A 23,338-nucleotide genomic window follows, 5' to 3' on the forward strand; every position below is an offset into this window, starting at 1 on the left:
CTTAGCATGCACAAGCAACATTGAGCAGCCACGTAAGTGTATAAAAGGGCTTCATCATCCACCAACCATGATAGCAAGTATGTTTTTATTTTTTGAAAGATGACCACTTTATTAGCAAAGGCAAGCAAGAAAATAAAGCAAACATATCAACCCACCATTCTAGAGTCAACAAATAATAGCATGGAGCGTACTATAGTTCATCGATAAGAATTTTTCAAAAATGAAAACAGAGGCAAAAGAACATCCCAGAAGAATAACCAACTAAAATATTACAAAAGGGCAACCAACCAGGCCCTTGGGAAAGCTTCCCTTCTAAGGCCCAAAGACTCCTCTAAGACCAATGCCCAAGAGCTGAAGTGATATCTAAAACTCTTTCAATCACCTGGACCACCGATTCAATATTGTTATCAAAGGTTTGATTGATCCTTTATTTTCCAAATAGTCCATAGAAGAGCTACGAAACACATGTACCATAACAATCTTCCTTTGTGACCTTTAGGGCCTGCCCCCAGCCTCCAACCTCTCAACCACCAGGACGAGTTTTGATCAGAACACCGGCAGAGGCACCAATAGAAAGGTGATTTACACATTCAGCATTCCCGAGGCACAAACGGCAACCATTCACAATAGCCATATTGTTGCTTGGGAGGTAATCAGCTGTAAGCACTTTATCATAACCAAGCCCCTGAAAGCACTGGCCCTAGGTAGCATTCTCCCTCAAAATACAAGGGGCCATTTGGATGCCTGTTAAGTTTTTTACGTTGCAAGAGACTTTCAGCTGTAAGTCACTTACAGGGAAGTGACTTCTCACCCCCAGGCCCCAGGCCCATGAAGTTTCCTGGCAGTTTTACCTGTGACATACAGGTGAATTTCCTCCCCCAAACACCACCTGTAAGTCACTGCCCACTTGCAGAACTTACAGGCATCCAAACGAACCCTAAGCTGCCAAAGCACACAAACCCAATGGGATAAATGCTTCAGTATTCATCTAAATATCAACCATCACAAAAGTAATAATAATTCCAGAAACTGTCGTACCTGAAGCTTACTGTTCTGATCTTGAAAAGTGCAACCAAAGATCGCAGCTCAAAGGAACTTTCATTACAAGGAATCATATTATGTGTGGCCCAAATTGTTGCCTAGTATAACATGGGTTATCGGGCCCAAAGTGGTGCCTGTGGTTCCTTGACCCAGACTATTAGTATGTTGTGTCCTACCTTGCATTGCACTGCTCAAAAACTCCTTGATGGGATAATCTTAACTTTTTAGTTTGTCAGAGAGACATTTAAGAAGAGAAGTACAACAATGATCCACATTCAACTGAAGGTCCTAACATTGTTCGCTGGGATATTCGAATCTCAAAGAATTTACTTCATCTATATAGTATACTGGTGCAGAACACACCAATGGTCTGGATTATCGAAGCATGGAGCCCACTAGTCAGAACTCCAAACCCTTGCATACAGTACAAAGACGTGAGCCATGTATCACATTATCCTCTTTTCATCACCTAGCATTAAAGATGTGACCAACAAAGACACGTTATTGTAGAGGATTATGGTGAAAACACTAACAAGCACCAATGTTCAAAATATCGGTATCGCGTTACGTTTAGCACCCTTGGGATACGGATACATATCGGTTATCGCATGGGATATATCAATTGTATCGCATAATGTATCACTGTTGTTGGAAACATGGGGAAACATTGGAAATTGGTCGAATTTTTCAACAAAATTTTAATGATTGTTCAAAAAGACATCGATACACACTTACAAATCAAAACATTACAACAAACAATTGCACATAATAGGTTTTCTTTTTATGGGGTCCTAATCTATGCATTGTCTAACCGAATTGATGCAAGTATATTCAAAGTCTATTCATATAATTTATAAATGTAAGAAGACGTGTGGAAACACAAGAAATACATTCAAAAGCAAAAGAAGAATCACTAGATTAGGTTACGTACATGTTTGATTTCGATTTTTTTATTTTTTTCAATTTTCCGCAAATCGTTCCTTCTCCTCCAAATCTCAAAATCGAAGTTCCCAATCCATGATTTTTCATGGAATGCAAAACATGAAAAATCATGGATTTGTAACAATTTGACACTGATTTAACATGATTTATAGGAAAAAGAATCGAAAAAAAAAAAATGCTCACTGGATCGAACGTGTGGGATATATCCTGCTACTTGTGTGTTTCGTATTGCATAGGTGGGATACAAGATTTATCGTGGGATATATCGGCCGATATCGTCGATATTTAAAACACCAAGCACTGACATTGGTTCATGTTGTAAATAGGAAATCAGAAGCAACAGTAATATTATAGGTGCCTGAGTTTTCCACAGTGATTGCCGATATTTCAATGGCAAAATTACCTATAAAAGAAGAAGCCAAAGTTTTTTGCAGCAGTAACCAAAGCAGCCTCATCTGGAGATGCAGCCTGATATGTGATCTTCTCTGGGGATTCATCACCTTCAGGAAGCACAGTATGACATATTGCAAGGCATCTGAAGAACTCCTACTCAGAGAATAGAAACTTCCATTAAGAATTTTACAGTGGAATTGAATTAAAGGAAAGAACTCTGAGAAAGTGCAGCAACTAATATGAGAACAAAATTATAGATGACTATCAATAGGTTCTATTGTGATCAACGAAATGTATTTCAATGACCTATTTTCAACAGTTACAAATCATTTATTTGCATTTGGAATCCTTCCCCAACAAAAGTTCTGACAAGATATTCAGTTCCAAGAACTATGTTTAAAAGAGAAGGCTAAAGCAAGTCAAACAAAATGAAACGAACAAAATATTATAAAGTTAATTGTTCTGATACAATTTTTTTTTTAAAAAAAGTTTCCAGGACCGAATAAAAAAGTATTCTCATATTATCACTGAAAAAACAAAATACAATTTATAAAAAAATAAAAAAAAAAGTTTCCATGACTGAATAAAAAAGTATTCTCATATTATCACTGCAAAAACAAAATATTCTGATATACTTGAATAAGAGTGTCCATGAATGAAAAGTTAATTATAAATAAAGAAGCATCTGAAATTGATTTCTATTATAGAAATGGAGCTATAAGAAGGCGATGTAAACGATTCAAGAAAAGGGGTACATTAGACTTATTTAAAAGATTAAATGACAACAGAGGAAACTAAGTAGGTAGCTGTGGCATATAGAGGCATGTGGAGCATCAAGAGAATTTCTAAAAATACATCACCCCACTGAAAAAACCAAAGGAAAAGACCAAAAAAAAAAGAAAAGTTGAAGCATTTGAATAACTATGTATCTAAGAATTTGAATAAGTATTGTTTGAAGTTACGGAATATGTATCTTAGTTCCACATAAAGCTAGTAGTTCCAGAATTAATAACTATTGCTGCACAGCCCATTAAAATGATTCTTTCCTAAGATGGAATGGATAAATATACATTTTTTAGCCCCAGACTTATGTGAATGCTTCATGCAAAACATGACCCCAAAAAGATGAATGAACCAGCATTTTGTTCTGCTATAATTGCATCTGGTAATTTACCTTGCAAGTCTCAGCGTTGCTTTCATTTCTCCAACCACCACGCATAAGCCTAGCATCGTCAAAATTGAAACCCTTCTCATGCACTGCTGCAGCTGACTTTTTTACCTATAAAACAAGATAGAATGAGTAAAATTTTATATAATAAATAACATGTTCTTACCACAATCTTTGAACATACCTCATCGATGTTCAAACCATTCCGCTGAGCCGCTCCTCTTTCTATTTCAGTGATCCCAGTTCCATACACCTCTCCACCAATTGAACATTTAAAGAACTCCATCAGGTTCCTTGTCAAGGTTCCTGTCTTATCAGAGAATATGTACTCCACCTGTCCTAAGAAAAGAAGTATATTCAAATAAAATTCCTAGAAAGTTTAATCAAACAGCATGTCAATGAATATATTAGCAGCAATTGGCCTTCAAGAATTAACAACAAAGTATTCAATCACCACCGAATCTCCATGAGATATAAAACTGAAGAATGAAAATCTGCTTTAAAAAACAATGAAGTTGCACCTGTATGGTAGTAAGATATGACAGATATACCTGTCCAAGTTCCTCATTCAGATTGGATGTCCGTGCCAATGCAGGGGTGTTGCTTTCAATATGATACATATGTAAATCCTTATTGATGAACTGAGTGGACTGAATGAATTTGATCATCTGAAATTTTAACAGAAAAATAAAATACCATTCAACATGGATTATTAGGAACATTTGAAAAGAGAAATCTGTCACCACATATCTGCAGAAAAACTGCTTCGACTGAATAACTCATGGCACCCACCTCAATTGAAACATAAAGAGAGATAGGTATAATGGTTGAGTACAACGTAATAAGGGTAAACATGGTGAGAATGGCAACCTGCAAATAAACAAGAAATGAAATGTACATAGCACAGTTGCCAATGGCATGCAAATGGATCTCATTATAGAACAAATGTTCTTCGAAAGAGGAATCAGTACCACAAATCTGTTGCTGGGATTAAATTGATCTTCGACACCTTCTCTAAGACCTAAGTAGTAGTACTTGCGGTTGATAAATATACCACTGGGGATTCCAAACATACAATTACTAGTTTTAGTCACCAGCATTAATAACAGAACCTCAATTCAAAGGAAAGACAAAACAATGACCAGAAACATATGCATGCCCTTTCAGCTGAAACTGATCAGTCAGGGAAAAACAAAATCTCAATATAAAGAAGGCAAGTATTTGTGTGGCAAATGCAGCTCAGCAAGCAATTAACAGGCATGGGCTTTTTAAATTGATGTGCATGACTCCTAACACAACCACAAAAAAATCCTCCAAAAAAATGACGAAAGGAATATAGTGAAATTCTATTGTTAACAAATCCTCGAAGCAAATGTTTCCCTGAACTGTCATGTGAATGATGTCAGGAAAGAATGCATTAGTAACAACTTGTAAAGGAGAACTAACTGGATAGTGATTAGACCTGCCAATCGCTCCAATAAAACACATGAGGAAGAGGACACCAAATAAAGTGAGTATGAGTTTGTCCAATTTCCTCTCCAAGGTGCTTCTTTTGGAAGGGACATTCATAGAGTTCATCATAACCTGCAGTTTAATCAATGAAACCCATAAACAACTAACAAAATTGCAACACAAATCCAGATTGCAGAAGAGAGAGCAGATACCTCCCAAAGAATAAAAATAAAAGGAATTGAGCCTCATGCCATATGCGACTGAAGAAAAAGGAGGGACTGGAATTCAACAATACAAAGACAACACACCTTTGTTTCATGTCCAGTAAATACAACAGCTCCAACAATGTATTCTGTATTTCGGAGGCTGCATCCCTACAACAATATAAGGCCATGATGAAGATGAGCAATTAAAATGAAGTGGGCACTAGAAGCTTCTAGTATGAAGGTTTTCTGTTTGTGAGAACAGTGAGAGAGCAGTGTATCTTGAGTTGCATACTGCATTGTATCATCACTGACCAAAAGGAAAAACTCAAAATTAACACATTTAGGACAGAACAAGGATGATGGCTGAGACACTGAATTCATATTGGAATACTTTAAGAACACATATGGCATGATCCATAGATAGAGACTACCTAGTAGTAGCAACTGCACCTGTTAGTCCCCAGCTTTTTTATTTCTTTCTTTCTGTTTTTTTTTTTTTTTTCAACCCCCAGACTAGATCAACAGTGGGTTCATATCATGTGGGTGGCCAGTCATCAAACTCTTGCCAAGCTACCAGAGAATAGAATGTCATTTCAGCTTACCCCTAGTAGCTGGGGCAAGGCAATGATGACCAATGTTTTAAATATCAGTATCGTCAAGTTTATCGGCCAGGCCTGAAAACTTAATGTATCAGAATGTATTGGACAATACAGACTCATATCCCAGAAACATCTTTGTCCAAAAAAAAAAAAATTTGAAAAAATTTCAGGAAAAAGTAAAACACCAGAATCTATCATTTTTAAATTTTTTTTTTTTTTTTTAATTTTTTGTTTTTTACATGTATTCAATGGTGTATCAGACCATTGTTCAATAAGAATGTCATCCATCAGCTTCACCTATAGAAAGTCAATCAAATAGACCCTAGTCAGATCAAGCATCATTTGGTGGAATATGGCCCATTACATTGAAATACAAAAATAAAAAAGTGATAGTTTATCCCTTTCGTTATTTTCCCAAAATGGTCCATGCTACTTCAGTTCATCGAATCTGCTCGGATTTGCATTTTGATCCCACGAATTAGGCCTAGATCTAGTTTGAAATGAGTTTCTAAGCTTCTTTGATAGTTTAAAGGAGGATAGGAGTGGGAAAATGAAAGAAATTTTGAAAAAAAAAAAAGGGTGGGGGGGGGGGGGTAGCCTTATCGTAACCGATATTCAAAACCATGATGATGGAACATGCACACACACAAAGCCCCACCTATATTAATTGCACCACTCAGTCCCCAACCGGGGAAACGAAAATGTTAGGTGGATAGTGGGTTGTTGAACTTTTACCAACCTACCATGTGACGCAGGACAACTAACCACTTGCTCTAAAAGCTCGAACTGATAGAGCGTGGCGAATCAATCCATTTATCTCATAGCCCAGGTCAAGCCTTTGGCCAAAACCCCCCTCGTGGGCCACACCTTTACGTGGGTCCCACTTCACACAAGCCACCCACCTCACACGGGCCACCCACCCAAAGTGTGCCCCTGCTTCACATAGGCCACCTCACTCGAGCTCGATGTGAAAATGCCCCAACCCCCTGTGAGGAGTCTCGAACATGAGACCTGTTTTAATACCACTTTTGATGTAGGACAACTAACCACCTACTCTAAGGGTCTATTTGGGTGGTGGGATTAGAAGGGATTAGGTGGGATGGGACTCAAAAAACATAATTATTACCCATGGTAGGGATTGTTCCCTGTTGCCATGGGATAAGATTAATGCCCTACTTTGTTGATAATACGGTGGTACATTGAATGGATATACCCACCGTCATTTGAAATTACTGAGAATAACACACGTGTTATATCTAAACTGTTCATTTGTTTTGTAACCTCATTTTATGGCATGGGCCTAAAAATGAGGTAGATCCAAAACTTATGTGGCCCCAAAGAAGTTTTCAACAATAAGTGTTCAATCCCCATTGCTTTCTATGGTGGGGTCCACTTGAGCATTAGATTTACCTGATTTTTTGGCCCATGCTCTAAAATAATCTCGATAAATGGGTGGACGGTGTGGATATAGCCCACACTTCATGGTGGGACCTACAACAACTTGCTAACATTGAGTGAAATTGGCACAGGACCCAATGCAATTCTATTTAATGTAATTCCAAGCTTTTCCATTCTTCCCAAACGTGGAGTGGAATTGGCACAGGACCAGATGAATCCCATCCCACCTAATCCCTTCTAATCCCACCGCCCAAACAGACCCTAAAAGCTCGAACTGATAGGGCATGGTGAATCAGTCCCTTTATCTCATAACCCAAGTCAAGCCATCGGCCGAACCCCCCTCATGGGCCCCACTTCACATGGGTGTCACCTCACGAGCCACCCACCTCATATGGGCCGCCCACCCTAAGTGAGCTCCCGCTTCACATAGGACACCCCACTCGAGCCCGGTGTGAAAATGCCCTTGCATTAATCACCCCCAGTGAAGAGTCTCGAACACAAGACCTCTCGCTTTGATACCACTTTTGGATAGAAAAGAAGAGAGAAGGAAGATACAGATGGGAAGCCTCACGCCTCCGTTGAATGGGGAATGGAATCACACCACACTCAAGCTTCAAATCACATGGAGTATTCTACATATCACATGAAAAAGAGAAAACAAAAAGTTCTTTTTTCAAAATAATGGCATTCCATGAGAATAAGCCAAACCCAAAAGGATGAGCACACATATGATCATAAGTGTGTTTCTTAGTAGGTGTGTCCACTCCACACACACAAGGTAACACAAATGCACCCAATGTTTCCATCCATTACATACCACCATTCTCAAGGCAAGATGCAAGAGTCACATTACTCGGATGAATCCTAACTCTTTGAATGTTGGTCATTCCATTTACCATCCTTTTTAATGAGTCAGAGATCTGATGGTTAGCATCATCTAACCAAAGTGCTTTGGCATCATAAGCAGTCCAAAGCATGGGCCTATTAAATAGATGTTCCAAGATGGTGATCAGATCCACTTTTCATCTGCTCAATCTCAGCTATAATATTCATGTTGTAGATTGGGTGGTTAGGTTCATCAAATAAATATGACGTTTGCATCATAGCTCAATAATAGTAGTGTCGAACAAATGGACGGCTAAGACAAACACGTGTTTATTGTGCCTAGCAGTCTTGTCAGGAATTGCATGCAAGAGACCTTAACTGTTTGCAAATTTCCCTTTTTGGATCATGTACAACAGTTAGGGTGCAGTGGAAATTTTGGGCATATGTTGTCTGTTAAACATGCATCGGTGGGTTGCTTGCTATGTGCAACCCATTACTTGAGCATGTCCCATCCGCTTTTGTCCGAAAGTGGTACATCAGTGGTAGCATTTACTGGATAGTACCAGAAGTGATCCAGCCTCAAAGAACATAAATTTATTGGATTCTTGACAATATCTTGGAGAGAAGTACAATTAAGTAGAAACTTATCACAACCAATCCAGCATGCACGTATTGATCAGAGACTGGGTGTTTTAGGACATGAAAATTATAAGAATTCAAAAGGTGAGGGAAAAAAAACATACTCGCAGGAGAATTTGATTTGGGGAAAGAGGCAATGTTTGCTTCTGGGTGATAAGATTGCCAGTGAAAGTGTACAATGAGTTATTTGGTTGCTCGCATTGTATTTCCCCTGCAAACACAATAAATATCTTTCAGAGAAATTTAATGGAGGCGAACAAACACAGAAAGAAAAAGATTTTGCAAGCATCACCAGACTAAATTAACTTGGTTACTGAAAGGGAGATGTAAGCATTGGAATGGAAGCACCAAGCACAGAATCCACCATAACATTCGATCTTTTATTTTTATTTGTTAGGAACTCATCTCGAAGTGAGAAAAGTCGTAAAAAAATAGATGTGTGCTGCTTTGAGCAAATTCATATTTTAGGTGCCAAAAGCACTCAACTTGTCTAGGTATATGATGGGTTAGGAGACATTATAATCCTAGTAATGGTCTCTTACAAATGAGGAAGCAATGCCACTCAATCCATCCACCTACCATAGAATAAAGCTTCTTACTAATTCATAATGGTGTTGCTCTAAGAAAAGAAAGGGAGGCAGCCTTGGCATGTTTAGTTGCACCCACTACAATGTTAGAAGAAACATGACATTTGCAAAGGGATGCCATGTGTCCATCCAAATCATCAAGTGATTGAATGAAAAATTTGGGCAAACTTCTTGGCAGCTTTCCGAATCTGACCAGCCCAAAACATTGAAGTGGGTGAGTGAACATTGGCCTTTAGCAACTATTCGAAGAAAATTGAAAGCAATGAAGCTTTTGATCAGATTTCTACAGTGCAGACAGAGAACTCGAAAAGGCTGGCTGTGAAGAGGAAGTAAAAAAGGCGGTTTACTCTTTGGGTGGGACAAGTTGCCCAAGCAAGATGGGTTTCCTATTGCATTCCATCAAGTGTTATGGGAGGTGGTTAAGGATCATTTGATGGCTTTTTTGTCGGACTTTGTTGAAAATAGGGATTCTTTCAACTGATTTGCGTCAATTTATCGCTCTCATCCCAAAAAAGGGGCGGAACGTTTAAAAGATTTTAGAACTATTATCCTTATTGGGTCCACAGAAAATACTAGTGAAAATTTTGGCATCTAGGTTTTGAAAAGTTTCGAGAGGCGTATATCAAAGGCGCAGGGAGCTGTTGTGTTTGGGAGCAAATCATAGATGGGGGGCTTTGATTCCACATGAATGTATAGACCCTCGGCATAGAGAAGGTAGAAGCATCATTTGCAAGCTAGATTTGGAAACTGCGTACTTGGCATGAAGTTTCTCGATTATACACTCGACCGGTTGGGTTGCAGGGAGTAGCAGCAGATGTGGATGGAGGAGTGCAATAGTTTCGCCAGATTATGGGTCACCCGAAAAGGCTTCTTCAATGCTTCAAGAGGCCCCGGGCAAGGGGATCATGTTTGTAGTGGTGGCTCGAGGCTCTCAAGTAAGATGTTAAGAAGAGGGGCTATGGCAGGTCTAGTTAAAGGATTCAATGTGGGAAATGACTCATTCCAAGTTTCTCATCTTTACCTTGCGGACAACACTATCATTTTATGTGATGCAGATGTGGAGGAAGCTGACAACTTGTGGAAAACTATTGGTTCCTTGAAAGTAGTGTCAGGGTTGAAAGTCAATATTCATAAGAGCAATATTCTGGGCAACAAAACATCAGATGAGGAAGTGAAATTGATGGCAGAAGCATTTGGCTGCAGAGTTGGTCATCTCCCATCCTCATATCCAAGTCTCTCACTCTGAATCACTAAGCCCAAGAAACATCTTTTGGATGATGTGATAGACACGATTGATAAGAAATTGTCAAGGTGGAGAAGTAGACAGTTGTCTTTGGGAGGAAGATTAACCCTCATCAAGATGGAGACGTCTAACATGCTGCTTCATGTCCTTATTCCATTGTCCGGCTTCTGTTTTGGACAAGTTGGAAAGAATTAGCTAAGATTTCTTGTGGAGAGGTGCACAGGACAAGCAGAAGTACCATTTGTTGAAATGGGATAAGGTCTGTAAGCCGACTTGCGAAGGTGGAGCAGGAATTAGAGAGCCAAGATCTGTGAACTTCGCCCTAATGTTTAAATGGCTTTGGAGGTTTGGTTTAGAAGAAGGCATCTTGGGGAATGATATTATCTCATGCAAATATGGTCTCCCCCTTGCCACAGAATCTCTAGGAGGAACTGCAGGACATAATCTCACTGCTTTTTATTCTTCATCCAAAAAGGCCACTTGCGAAGAGGGATGAGTCGGGTGTCATGGTTAAAAGTCTCGGCGGTTCAAACTGACTCATTAGGTCCTGAGTCAAATTGAACTAGACAGGTCGGGCCAAATCGCCCCCGATCACTACTCCAAAAGCTTTGTGGGCCCGGCGGGATGTCTACGTTATATCCACTCCGTCCATTCATTACGCCAACTCATGTTAGGACATAAACTAAAAATCAAGCATATTCAAAACTCGAGTGGACCACACCATAAGAAACAATGGGACTGAACACTCACAATTGAACCTTTCTTGGGGCTCACAAAAGTTTTGGACCAGGCTGATATTTGTGTTTTACCTTAATCCTTCTAAGAATGACCTCAAGAATAGATTGGATGGCATATAAACACCACGGTGGGCTCCAAGAAGGTTTCAGTGATGAGAGTTTCCATCCTCATTGTTTCCTCTAGTTGGTACACATAAGTTTGGATCTGCCTCATTTCCAGGCTGATATCCTAGCATGTGCTTGCTAAACAGAGTGAATTTCACACAGACATTGTTGTGGGCCCCATAAAGCTTTTGGTTACACAAGCTCCCTTAATGCTTAATGACCAATGGGTTTGTAGGAAATTTGTGTCCTAATGGACTGAGCTAGCCCCACCTCACAGGGAAAAAACCATGACACTCCGGCAGATGCAATGGATGATGCACATGCACTTAGTAATTACTTATAAATTACATATGTAGCATATAAGTAATTCATACTAAACTACCCAAATTATGGGTCCTAATTTAGATGAGCAATGAACAAAATATTAGCCTTATTTTATCATCTGACTATCAAATTGAGGGACATCTATTTGACGGTAAAAAATGAAATTATTTTTTTAAAGGTTAAATTTGAAAACATCTAATGGTCTTATTAACAAGTATCAAGGAATCAAAGGTTAGGATTGTTCAACCAATTTGATTTGGATTGTAACTTAGAGAAAGTGCGTTCTACAATTCGGATGGTTAATTTGTGTTATTGTAGTGTTGGCATATGTGATCGCATATGTCAAATGAGCCACTGAAATTGCATATGCCATTAGTCTGGGGTGTATGTGATGGCATACTTTTGTATGCGAAATGTATGAGATGGCTTATGCGATGATGCCATCGCATACACCCTATGCAATGGCATACTTCCCAAGGTTGTAACTTGTAGGTTTAGTTGTTTGTAACTTGTAAGTCGTAACTTGTATTGTATTATGTCATGCACACATCAACTCATCAAGATTCAATTTCTTGAAGGTTGATTAATTGGTGAGAGATTGTACAGCTAGAGAGAGAGAGAGAAAGAGAGAGAGAGAGAGAGAGAGAGAGAGAGGTGAGCCTTGTATTCTTGATTTCTTTTGTTTTAATAAAGAAGAAAGCTTTGTGCTACTGCCTATGAACATAGATATGAAATTGCGTGAATTGTCTAACACGACACCGTGCGTCGAAGCTTACAAAGCTTAAAGTTATGGCTAAGTTCTAGAGGGAGGGAGGGAGGGAGGGAGGGAATGAGGGGGGAGGGGGAGTGAATATGACTACTTAAAATATTTGCCAATTTAAAAACAATTAAGTTATGTGGGCCCAAGAGCATAGAGTACAATAGATTCAACTGTGTAACTAGTTTATGAATTGAGATATAAAAATACCAATTATGTGTGCAACAAATTAAGTGCCTAGCAAACACTCAAATCATGCATCCATATGAATTAAAAACATCCAATCACGGGCAAGAATATAAATGCATTCACATAAGCAATGACAAATATAAGGTGTATAGTGGTTCAGTTAAGTACATACTCCACTCCCGGCAGACACACTCAAACTCAAGTGTATTGGATTTAATTATCTCAATAGTTTTCAATAGGTTCACCACAAACCATTACAGCCCTACACAAGGACCTACACGTACACCCCTCTCCTAGTATAACTTTTTAAATGTTTTGTTATATTATATAATATGACATAACTTAAAACTTATGGATGGGTCTAATAGTCAAGCTAAAATGAAATAGGTATTAAAAAATTTATATAAAAATAAATAAATAAATAACAATCCATTCACTTGAAGTAATTAGACATAATTTTTTACACCCACTTTTCCATTTTTTCAAAAAAATAAAAATAAAAATTCAAACAAAAATAAAAGTCATCAGCCTTAGCGATCACTTGTGCGCTTATGCAATGCCATAAGTGATCAGCTAGGCTAATGGCTTATGCAATTGTATGTGATTTGACAACATTGATTGTATACCAATTGTACAATTTCAAGTGCCTGCATACCACTTGTCATGCGCAAACGGAGTAATTGTAGAGAGAGCACTTGTGACAGCTGTGAGACAACTACGAAAGAGAGTGTACCACGGGATTGAATCAGCCAAACCTAGTATCATCTGAGTTGTAATGAGTCGGACAAGGCATCCCAAGCCAAACCCCATATCCTTGATCCGTGCTATCAAACTGGATCTAGTCCTTCCGCATCCAAGTTGACTCGTCCAAGTCACACCCGACTCAAACGAATCTTAAACCCATGGTGGATGTGGAAATGGGAGAGTTCTGGCAAGCAATTCGCTCCCCGAAGCCTCGGTCTTATTGCAAACCCACCGAGTTTGTTTGGTCATATGGGGACTGCCGATGGTGGCAGCTTTTGCTTGGTTAGTGGGAAGGAAAAAAGTGCTTAAAGTAGATAACCCCCAAAAACGATATATGGTAATCCCTAATATTTATGCCTTGTGTTAGAGGGATGTGGAGTCAAATGATCATTTGCTCATGCGTTCCACTTTCACTAGATCCGTTTGAGAGCTTCTCTTTTATTTTAATGGGGGGGTTCGACTCAGATGAATCTTAAAACCATGGTGGATATGGAAATGGGAGAGTTTTGCCAAGTTCCCAGTACATTCACTTTATGGGGTAATTCGCTCCCCTAAGCCTCGGTCTTATTGCAAACCCACCAAGTTTGTTTGGTCATATGGGGATTGCCAACAGTGGCGGCTTTTGCTTGGTTAGTGGGAAGGAAAAAAGTGCTTACAGTAGATAACCTCCAAAAACGATATATGGTAATCCCTAATGTTTGTCTTGTGTTGGAGGGATGTGGAGTCAATTGATCATTTGTTCCTGCGTTCCACTTTCATTAGATCAGTTTGAGAGCTTTCTTTTGGGGGGTTCTTTCATTGCTGTTGGGTGATGCCGCAGTTGACTGAGGTCTTTCTCCTAGCTTGGCACAGAGGAGGTGTTGGTAAAAATGAGAGGGAACTCTAGAGACTCTTTTAGGCAGGTTGTGGGCCATTTGGACAAACGGAATGATAGAACATTCAAGAACTAGCAAAAGAGAGTTGTCAAAGGTTTTTAGTAAGGTGGAGATGGATGCTATTAAGTGGGCCTCTTCTACTAAGGAAGTCTATCAATACTTTGGAGTTTTTTCTTTCAAAAAAGGGAAAAAAAAAAAAATCAGTACCCAAGTGTTTCCTTTGCTTTTTCCTTGTATTTTCTGCATAGATTCCTCATATACACTTTGTCAACATCCAGTCTTTTTTTTTTTTTTTGTAGACGCCCAAGAATGCAGCAATAGACCCTATTAAGATTGACTCCACTCCTTTGCTATCAACAACTCAAGTTATGTTTTAATATGGCCCTCTTGAAACATGCTTAAATTGGCATAAGTCATGATAACGATAACAAGCAGCAAATTAACAAGCGGTCCTGCATCACAACCACAATCATCTTTTGAGGTGTAAATGGAATAATATGCCTAATGTTTCACTATGATGTATTCATGATCATGATTTAAAGCCGGCGGATGATTTCTCATTTATGCTTGTATCCTTTGCCCATGTATTTTCTGCTTAGATTCCTCATCCATGCTTTCTCAATAAAATCCAGTCATCTTTCCCACCAAAAAATAAAAAGAAGTGGATGCCTAATAATGTAGCAATGAGCCCTATTAAGAGTCATTCCACCCCTTTGTTATTGACATTCCAGTTATTTTTAATATGGTCATCACAAAACATGCGTCGATTGGACATCAAAAAACGTGCTTCGATTGGAATAGTCATGGTGATGATAACAAGCAGCTATACTTAACGAGCGGCTCATACAATGCAACCGGAATCAGCTTTCAATGTGAAAACAGAATAATATGCCTAATGTTTCGACACATTTATTCATGGTTGACAGGGGAAAAAACAACTGTCAGATATAGGATAATGCTGTTGACCTTTTGGCATAGGCTCTGTTAATTTGTTCAGTTCTCCAAGGGTGCTTGAACAAAGGGATAGAAACAACAGCATGTAGAAGAAGAATTGGCCTAGTGTTCTGCAATTATTTCCCCTACAGGGACTAATAGAGCTTACTTACCAAGAAATACCATAATCATGGACTGCCAGATGAGGGATATGAATGACAGAAATAAGTTAAATGATTGAAGAAAAATTAGTCAAATAATTTACAGGATGATGTTTTAAGTGCTGATAATATTATACTCCAAAGTAATGAATCCCCATAACATAATTCAGGTCACAGGAAATTTTTGGGACCAAATGCATTCAAAACATCAATGGCTAAAACAGTAGTGGAAATATTTGACCTTCAAATTCAGCAGCTTTATCAGGATGCAAGTAATCCCAAGTCCTTTCAAGGGCTTTCCTGATCTTCAAATTTGTCTCTCCATCAAGATTTGCAGTCTGTAACCCAGGAATAAGATTTACTATCAGTTACATCATAAATCAAGTGCTTCCATTATATTCTTACCAGCAAGTATTTTTCTATAATGAAAAGGTAAAGAGATTTTCAAAGGAATTCTAAGAGTGAGAGAGAGAACAAAACCTCAATGTAACAGACACCATCTGGATTGGAACTAGCAAGGAACAAGATATCTGCTGGAAAAAATCCATCCTGCTTAATCTGCACCAAATGTGATAACAATTATATTAAAAAAAAAAAAAAAAAAACCCCACCATAAGAGCCCTATAGATAATATGCAGGGTGAAAGTTCTGCAAATCCATTTAAGAGTAAGTTGGCAACATGAAGGTGCAAACTGGATGCAATTCGTTTTTTAGTTCAGATCACGGGATCCAAACAATACTAGGAACAGACTTATGACTTGTATTGGTGTACCCAAAATTGTCAGCTGGCAGAAATGTGTTTAGGGTGGCAGGTTCAGGAACTGCATCAAGCTGGGACCACCTTTCTACCCTGAATGAATATCCAAAACATTCCAGGTCAGACCTGAAACATTTCCAGATATAATTGAGCTGAGAAGCATCATCGCCACCCAACTTGTGATCAGTTAGTACCGTGATTTTGATAAATGAAGAAGAGTTTGTCTGTTACCACCCACATATGAATCTCCACAAATTCTCCGACCAAAATGTTCCCCTCCCCACTTGCACTAGGTCTCATTCAGAACCAAACCCACCCATCAGAGCAACACGTCCCATAAACCACCAAACATCCATACAACCCTCACTGATTTTCACTAATTATTTTTAAAAGTTATAGTGGTAAAAGCCAGTCAATTTCCATAGCATCAATCCTTGTCTACACATCTGTTTTTCACATTGGATAGACATGCTTAGCCCCACAAGTAAAAGTGACAACGATCATAAAAAGTTCAGTTCTGGAAAAGTCACTTGAGACATCACATCATAGCAAAAACAAAAGACAAAAAAGGTCAGGAGAACTCACCCTAACCAGATCCCCAACCTGGAGCTTCTTCCATGGAATACTTTCCCATTTCTGACCTTGCAATACATCAACAGGTGTACTATTTATCACTCTGTCATTGAGCAAGCGCTTCTGCACAATGAATTAGCAAAAGACGGATATGTCACATCACCAGACATTACATGCTGCTGCAATGCACAATATCCAAAATGAAACACCACCTTCAAGTAACCCAGAATAAAATGACAAACAGACTATTTCTTGATAACAAATATAGATCTCAAAATATCACTGCAAAGACCGTGAGTGCAGGCTAAAACATGAGGCACGCTACAGAATGATACTCACCCAATCCTCAAATGCTTCCTTAACAAGAGATACAAAAAGCACTAGACTCAGTGGGACCACGTTCGTAACAGGATGCACAGGACTGCACAAATATCAATTTCTTAGTACATAATCTTTTTGAAGCATAACACGATTTTAAAAAAAAAAAAAAACAAAACAAAACTAAGGTTCTCTTATATATCTTCAGTGAAGTTATGAGCTCAAGAATCCTTCTTGGTACGAGGGTTGGTCATTCAAACAGTGAATTCTGCTGTGCGCAAGGACTGATCAAACGAGAACACAAGAACACATTAAACAAACACTAGTTTAGCTGGGGGAAATTACCTGATTGGTGTTGTAGACAAGATTGAGATCATAAGAAAGTACAAGTTTGCCACCCGCCTGAACTGCCAGTGCATACACAAACATTTTAGGAGAATATGACAAATGAAATATTTATTAAAAGAAAAAAAAATGACATACAAAGATATCGAGAAGAGAATGAATAAAGGCATCATTTTCAGCTCAGTATTTAATCAGCACAGATTAACTTAGCTACCTGCTCAAACAAACCCTTTGGCAAGAAGGTGAAAAGATTGTACTTTGTTGTTGATACAGAATTCCCCTGAAAAGTTGAAGAGCTAATTAGTAACCTGTTGTCTGAAAAAACAAGATGCCAATGAAACAAGGTAGTACAGTGTGAGGGTTAAATCCACACATCCACATCGATCTTCTACAACTCCCTCTGGAGGGAGAGAGATAAATATGAAATTATTAAGAAGAGAATCAAAGGAAACAGAATACAGCAAGGGAGCCAGCAGCAACATAAAACTGAGTGACCCTCTTCCCCCAACTCAACATTGAAACCACCAAACAACCCCCAGCAACAAAACAAAGGAGACAAGCAAAACAAAATAACAAAAAACGAAAAACACAGGCTGCACATCCCCAAGGGAAAAGGAGCCTTTACAAAAACTAACCAAAAAGCCCTCTTGAGCTCACTGCATTTCCCCTTTCCTGAAGAAAGTCTCCCTTGCCTCGCCACAAAATTCTAGCTTCAACATTACCCACTCTAACATCGCAGCAGTTTTTTTCTTTTAATAGAATCCACTATCACAACTTTGCTTTTGAAAAGTCTCCAATACCTGGCACACCTCCCACATAATAGCAATGGGAAACTCGCCCGTGAGTATTTCCTTGCACTGAAAATGGACCCCCTTTCCAGCCCCCAAAAAAGATCGATCATCGCAACCTTGAGAGCACCCATTCCAGCCGAACAGAAAAAACAAAAAAAATAAAAAAAAATGATACAACACCTGCATAAACGTGCAATGCAAAAGAGAGGGATGACAAATTCCTTATCCTCCCAAGGCATAAAACAAATGTTTGAAGAAGAAAGTGGGATCCTAACACCCCCCTTTTTTTTAAATCATGGATCCAGCACCCCTTATACATTTGCAGGAAGAAGGAAAAAAAAAAAAAAGACTTCAATGTAAATGTGCCACTCATGACCCACCTCCACCACTCAAAATGCTCAACAATTTGCCGAAACTACTTATTTCTTCATACTTCAAGTAACAACAGGGTGTCCAGACCATGCTGTCACCTAGAAATTCATAGAATTCTCTGACAAGACCCCCTTTCCACAGAAAATGGAAGATAGTGTAAGGAATGCTCTGCAAGAACCTCTTCTCCAACTCACAGGTCCTCCCAAAAACAATGCTTGTCTCTGGCTCTGGTCCAGAAGAGAACCCCTTTCCTCAAGATATTCCACTGGCTACCAAATCTTTAGTTTTCCATCCGATGATACCCCAAACTTAATTATGGTTTTCCACAGTTCTGACACTCCACTCCCATATTAATGTTATATCACAAGTATTCTTATTTTGGCTCCTTCCCAAATCTCTACCACCACCTACTGAGAAAGCCCTATTTCTTTCCTTCACATTCTATTCCTCCTATCTTCGACTTTTACACATCATGTCACTTCATAAGATGAAACTTATGTACCCCCTACCTTCACACAAGAAGTTCCTCTGAAACTAAACCAAAATTCGTAATTATCAAAAATAGCAAAATTCTAACTCTAATAAAAATCCTAATTCTAGTAAAACTTTTCTAAAGCCAAGCCTAATTTCTAAAAATAAAAATTCCAAATAAACTTTTGCTAGAAGAGTCCTAGCATGTTTAAAAGTTATTTCTAAAAAAGAAAAAACTCTAAAACTCTAAAAATAAGAAAATATTACAAAAATTGAAATTACTAAAAATAGTAATTTTTCTTAAATTTTTGTTTTTGAGCTGAAAGCGCACGTTTTCTGGCAAAACGGACAGATGTGACCCACTTTGTAGGTAGGTTCACCTTGGATGGCCTATTGCAGTAAAGATTGATAGGTTGCGCGCCGCGTAATGATACCCGAATCAAAAGTTATGGCCAATTTATGGTTCACCTTCTTTTGGTCCAACCATGCTAGGAATGTACCGGTGCCACGTCCTACATCGTTTTGTTAATAAGATTGTTATTCATCCAAAATAAATGAATAAATCTGCAACTTGGAGTGAGAAAAGTTTCATAAATTAGGAAAGTAGCAGCATTTGCTTGGCGTGTAGGGAGAAAGAGTCCTAACTATTGAAAACCTCAAAAAAAGGTCAATAATGACCCCCAAACATCTGTGTAATGTGCATGGCTAATGTGTAGACAATTGCTCTCCTCTTCGTTCATTGTTCATTCACTCAAAAGATGTGGGGAAGTTTCATAAATTTGTTCAAGGTGTGTTGGGTGATTTCGGGCTTAATTGGCAACCTATTATCTTGATGGTATGGCATAATGTCGGGCTTGAAAGTATGAGAAGAGCAACTTGGAGATTAGCATTGCTAGAAGGCCTATGGTGATTTGGGGAGAAAGAAACGATAGATATTTCCAGAATTTGTGGGGTCGTTTGGATGCCTGTAAAATCCTTAAATTGTAGAAGGGATTATAGGTAATCGGATTGCAGAGGCTCTTTGGATACCTGCATTTGCCTATAAAGGCCACGTTGCAACTTTTAGTTGTAATTTGAAACTTGGCAATAAGTCATGTTTCAAATTACAGGTAAAGTGTTTACAACTAAAAAGACATTATACATAACAAAACACGAAGGTTGATACACACTCGTGATGTGTAGAGCCTATGCAGTGTGTACGGCACATCCAATATGCCCATCATGTGCTTCCCTTGATGCTCTCCAATGGCTCCAAAAAAATAGCTTAATTGGTCATCAAATGGACAACATGAGTGAAAGATGGGACGCCCACCATTAAAAACTTCCAGATTGCCACTTGGGGCCCATTATGATGGGTGGAGGACAACCAATCCGTCCAGCTCTCCCAGCCCCCCCTCGAAAAAAAAAAATCAAGTCCTTTTTATTTGATTTGCAATTTTGGCGGGATTTACTGCTCTAAGCTCTATGTGGTGTGAATGTCTACTTTTTACATTGCAAACACTTTACAAGTTAACCAAACACATAATCTATTTACCCATAAATGGATTACCACTTAAAAGCCAAACAAAATAGCATATAAACAATTTACACATGAAACTCCTTTCATGTGTAAAGTGTTTACTATTTAAAACTATATCGGCGTCCAAACGACCCCTAAGTGGTTTAGAGGGGGCTGTTTTCAACAAGGCAAAGCTTTTTGTAATAGAGTGGGCCTCCTCTTTAAAGGCATTGGAGAATTGTAATTTTTCTTTTCTTTCAAGGGATGTAAGTCATTTGGGGTTGTAATTCTTTGTGCCGTGCCTTCCCAATAAGATTCAGTAATCTTTTCCAAAAACAAAAAAGGCAATTTGGAGATAAGGAGAGGGTGTAGAAGCTTTTGCGCGCCAAAATTTGCGGGTTACTCAATCCCGCCATGGGCAGAAGCTTTTGCATGTATAGAAAACAAAACACTTACTCCACATAATCTGAAAAAAAAAAGAAAAAAAAAGACAATCTCCCTTCCGAATACGTGCTTTATGCATTGGGGGATATAGAAGCATCTGAGCATCTATTCCTGCATTGTTTGGCTATAAAGGAGGTGTGGCACCACTTCTTTCAATTGTTTAGCCTTCACATGTTGCACCCAAATCTCTGCAAATCTCATTAGTAGTTGGATGTTTGGGCCAGTCTTGGTTAAGGGAATATTGTATGAAAATGTTCTAGTCCACCGTAAAGTGTGGAGTGTGGGAGGAAAGAAACAGGAGATTATTATTATTATTATTATTATTATTATTATTATAGAACTTCTTCTCTGGATTCTATCAACGGAGAAATCATGGCATCTATAATTGAATGGTCTATTGTAACACCAAATATCTGCAATTCTCCAAGGGTAGAGAATGAGAACCTTTGTATTATTTGTTTTCTCGAAGCTTTTGAATTTTATTTTTATTTTTTTATCTTTTGTGGGGCAGGACCAAGGAGCCTGCAGTGATGAGAGAGTCACTTACCTCGTGGTCACCCCCGAGAATTCCACCCTGCTCTCTGTTTCCTTCATTTTGTTTTAAATTTTAATAATTTAGTGGTTATCCTTCAAAAAAGAAAGAGAAAAATGAAAAGAAAAGAATAAGAGAGAGAGAGAGAGAGAGTTAAAATACTGAGAGTTGGAGACTGAATTTACAAAATAAAATAAAATAAAATGCAAATAGTAGACCATGAAAAATGTCAATCCCAAATAAATTCTCGGCATGTTCGATGCTGAGAATAGAGACACAGTTGAAGAAAGTTTCAACTGAATACTCTGCGGTGATAGAAAGATTCATAAGTCATCATTTGGCTGCCGAAAGCCAGATAATTCCACAACTAAGAAAATTTCATGCTTCAAATTCCCACCAAAAACATCAAGATCAAGACAACATCGCGTTCACAATAAAGACATCACAAAATCCAGACTCTTCAACTAAGGGCGCGCGTACTCCGAATCAACCGAAAAACAAGAACCACAGAAAATTCAAATTACGCTGGAAGCAGATAAAAATAAAGAAATAAAAAAACAAATCTACGCCCATACACGAATCTGACAGAAGGAAGGATCGAGAAATTCTCCTCCAATTCAAGAAAAAACACGTAAAAAAGAACAGATCGGCAGTGGATCTTAGACGAACCTTGAATTTGACAGGAAGGTTTGCCTCGCGATCATTGCAGTGGATCGTGCGGTGGCCGGGGTGCTGGGGCTGGACACGGCCGAGATGGACGGTCGTTTGCGAATTCCTCGACCTCCCTCCTCCTCCAAGACGGGAACCCGATGCCCTAATCCTATCCCATCCGCTCATTTTAGAAACCGGAAGGAAGGAAAAGGAAAGGCAATTTTCACTGGCTTTCGAAGGCTTTTTCCCGATCTCTGCCGCTGTTATGGAAGCGTTGCCTGGTATTATAGAAAAGCAGGGGGAGAAGTTCCCAAGAAATGGGGAGGGCGCATTCAACACCCCTGCGTATCGTTTTCACTCCCCCTTTCTTCTCTTTCTTCGCCTTTGATTTTTATTTTTTAAAGCAAGTATAAAAATCCGCGGATATGCGTGAGAGAATTTTCTAAAGAGGACTCGGTTAATGGAGCGAGGGCAGGAAACAAGGACCGATGCCTTCTTTCTGCTCCGTCGGAGCTAACGTGCGCCTGGGTGGTTCGTGGGTGGAGGCTGCAGGAGGTCAACGGTACGCGGGACGCGAATTTCCTACGTGTCGCTGCAGAAAGTCCATTCAAGAAAACGCACTGTGGGGCCAGTGTGATGTGTTTGGGTGACATCCACACCGTCCATCATTTGAGCCCGCTAGTGTTAGGTCGTGATCGCTAAAATCAGGCAGCTTATATTATCAAATGGGCCACACCACAGGGAATGGTGAGGATGGGAACGCCCATCATTGAAACCTTCCTTGAGAACACCGAAGGTTTTTATCAGGACCTTGTATGCGGGACCAACCCCCTCCGCCTTCCGTCTCAGAAAGTTTCAATGATCGCTGTTTCCTTCCGTAGTGTCTCTCTGTGTGGCCCACTCGAATTATGGATGGCCTTGTTTTTGGGCTCACATCTTAAAAACATCTGGGCCGACATGGCGCACGTGTGTGGGATCTGTCCGTTTTCGCGCGTGTGAATGCATCCTAACCTCCATGCAAGGCCGGCCACGCTTGTAGGTTGAATGTGAACCCGAGGATAGCCATCGTTAGTCGTCGTTTTTCTGTACTTGTGTGGCCCATCTGATAACCTGACGAGCCTCTCTACTGGAAGAGCGCGAGGGGACTTGAAGACCACCTGATGAATGGCCTGGATCTCACGCGCGCGAGTCGGGCCTGTACACCCGCGTGTGCATCTTCAAGTAGCATTCTTCCTCTAGATTGCCAATAAGTGCCTCCGCCCAAGTAA

General features: G+C 39.3%; 1 protein-coding gene across 4 annotated transcripts in view; it reads right to left on the reverse strand.

Annotated features, from left to right (window-relative positions):
- LOC131222679 (phospholipid-transporting ATPase 3) overlaps positions 1–22,834 on the reverse strand; it is a 31,457-nt gene extending 8,623 nt beyond the window's left edge. Inside the window, exons 1-16 of one of the 4 annotated variants that reach the window (XM_058217840.1) lie at positions 22,089–22,822; positions 17,526–17,591; positions 17,312–17,373; positions 16,988–17,069; positions 16,661–16,771; positions 15,799–15,876; positions 15,560–15,656; positions 8,768–8,874; positions 5,305–5,370; positions 5,007–5,128; positions 4,516–4,600; positions 4,337–4,414; positions 4,096–4,212; positions 3,729–3,878; positions 3,551–3,655; positions 2,387–2,529 (exon numbers count right to left, since the gene is read on the reverse strand). In XM_058217840.1, coding sequence (XP_058073823.1) covers positions 2,387–2,529; positions 3,551–3,655; positions 3,729–3,878; positions 4,096–4,212; positions 4,337–4,414; positions 4,516–4,600; positions 5,007–5,128; positions 5,305–5,370; positions 8,768–8,874; positions 15,560–15,656; positions 15,799–15,876; positions 16,661–16,771; positions 16,988–17,069; positions 17,312–17,373; positions 17,526–17,591; positions 22,089–22,256 — 1,637 coding nt within the window. In that variant the 5' untranslated portion in view covers positions 22,257–22,822. Of the gene's footprint in view, positions 1–2,386; positions 2,530–3,550; positions 3,656–3,728; positions 3,879–4,095; positions 4,213–4,336; positions 4,415–4,515; positions 4,601–5,006; positions 5,129–5,304; positions 5,371–8,767; positions 8,875–15,559; positions 15,657–15,798; positions 15,877–16,660; positions 16,772–16,987; positions 17,070–17,311; positions 17,374–17,525; positions 17,592–22,088 lie in introns of all 4 variants that reach the window. The other 3 variants (XM_058217839.1, XM_058217838.1, XM_058217841.1) reach the window with 3 other exon arrangements.
- Positions 22,835–23,338: the final 504 nt, after the last annotated feature.

The sequence above is a fragment of the Magnolia sinica genome, chromosome 13 (genome assembly GCF_029962835.1).
Source record: "Magnolia sinica isolate HGM2019 chromosome 13, MsV1, whole genome shotgun sequence".
Classification (NCBI taxonomy): domain Eukaryota; kingdom Viridiplantae; phylum Streptophyta; class Magnoliopsida; order Magnoliales; family Magnoliaceae; genus Magnolia; species Magnolia sinica.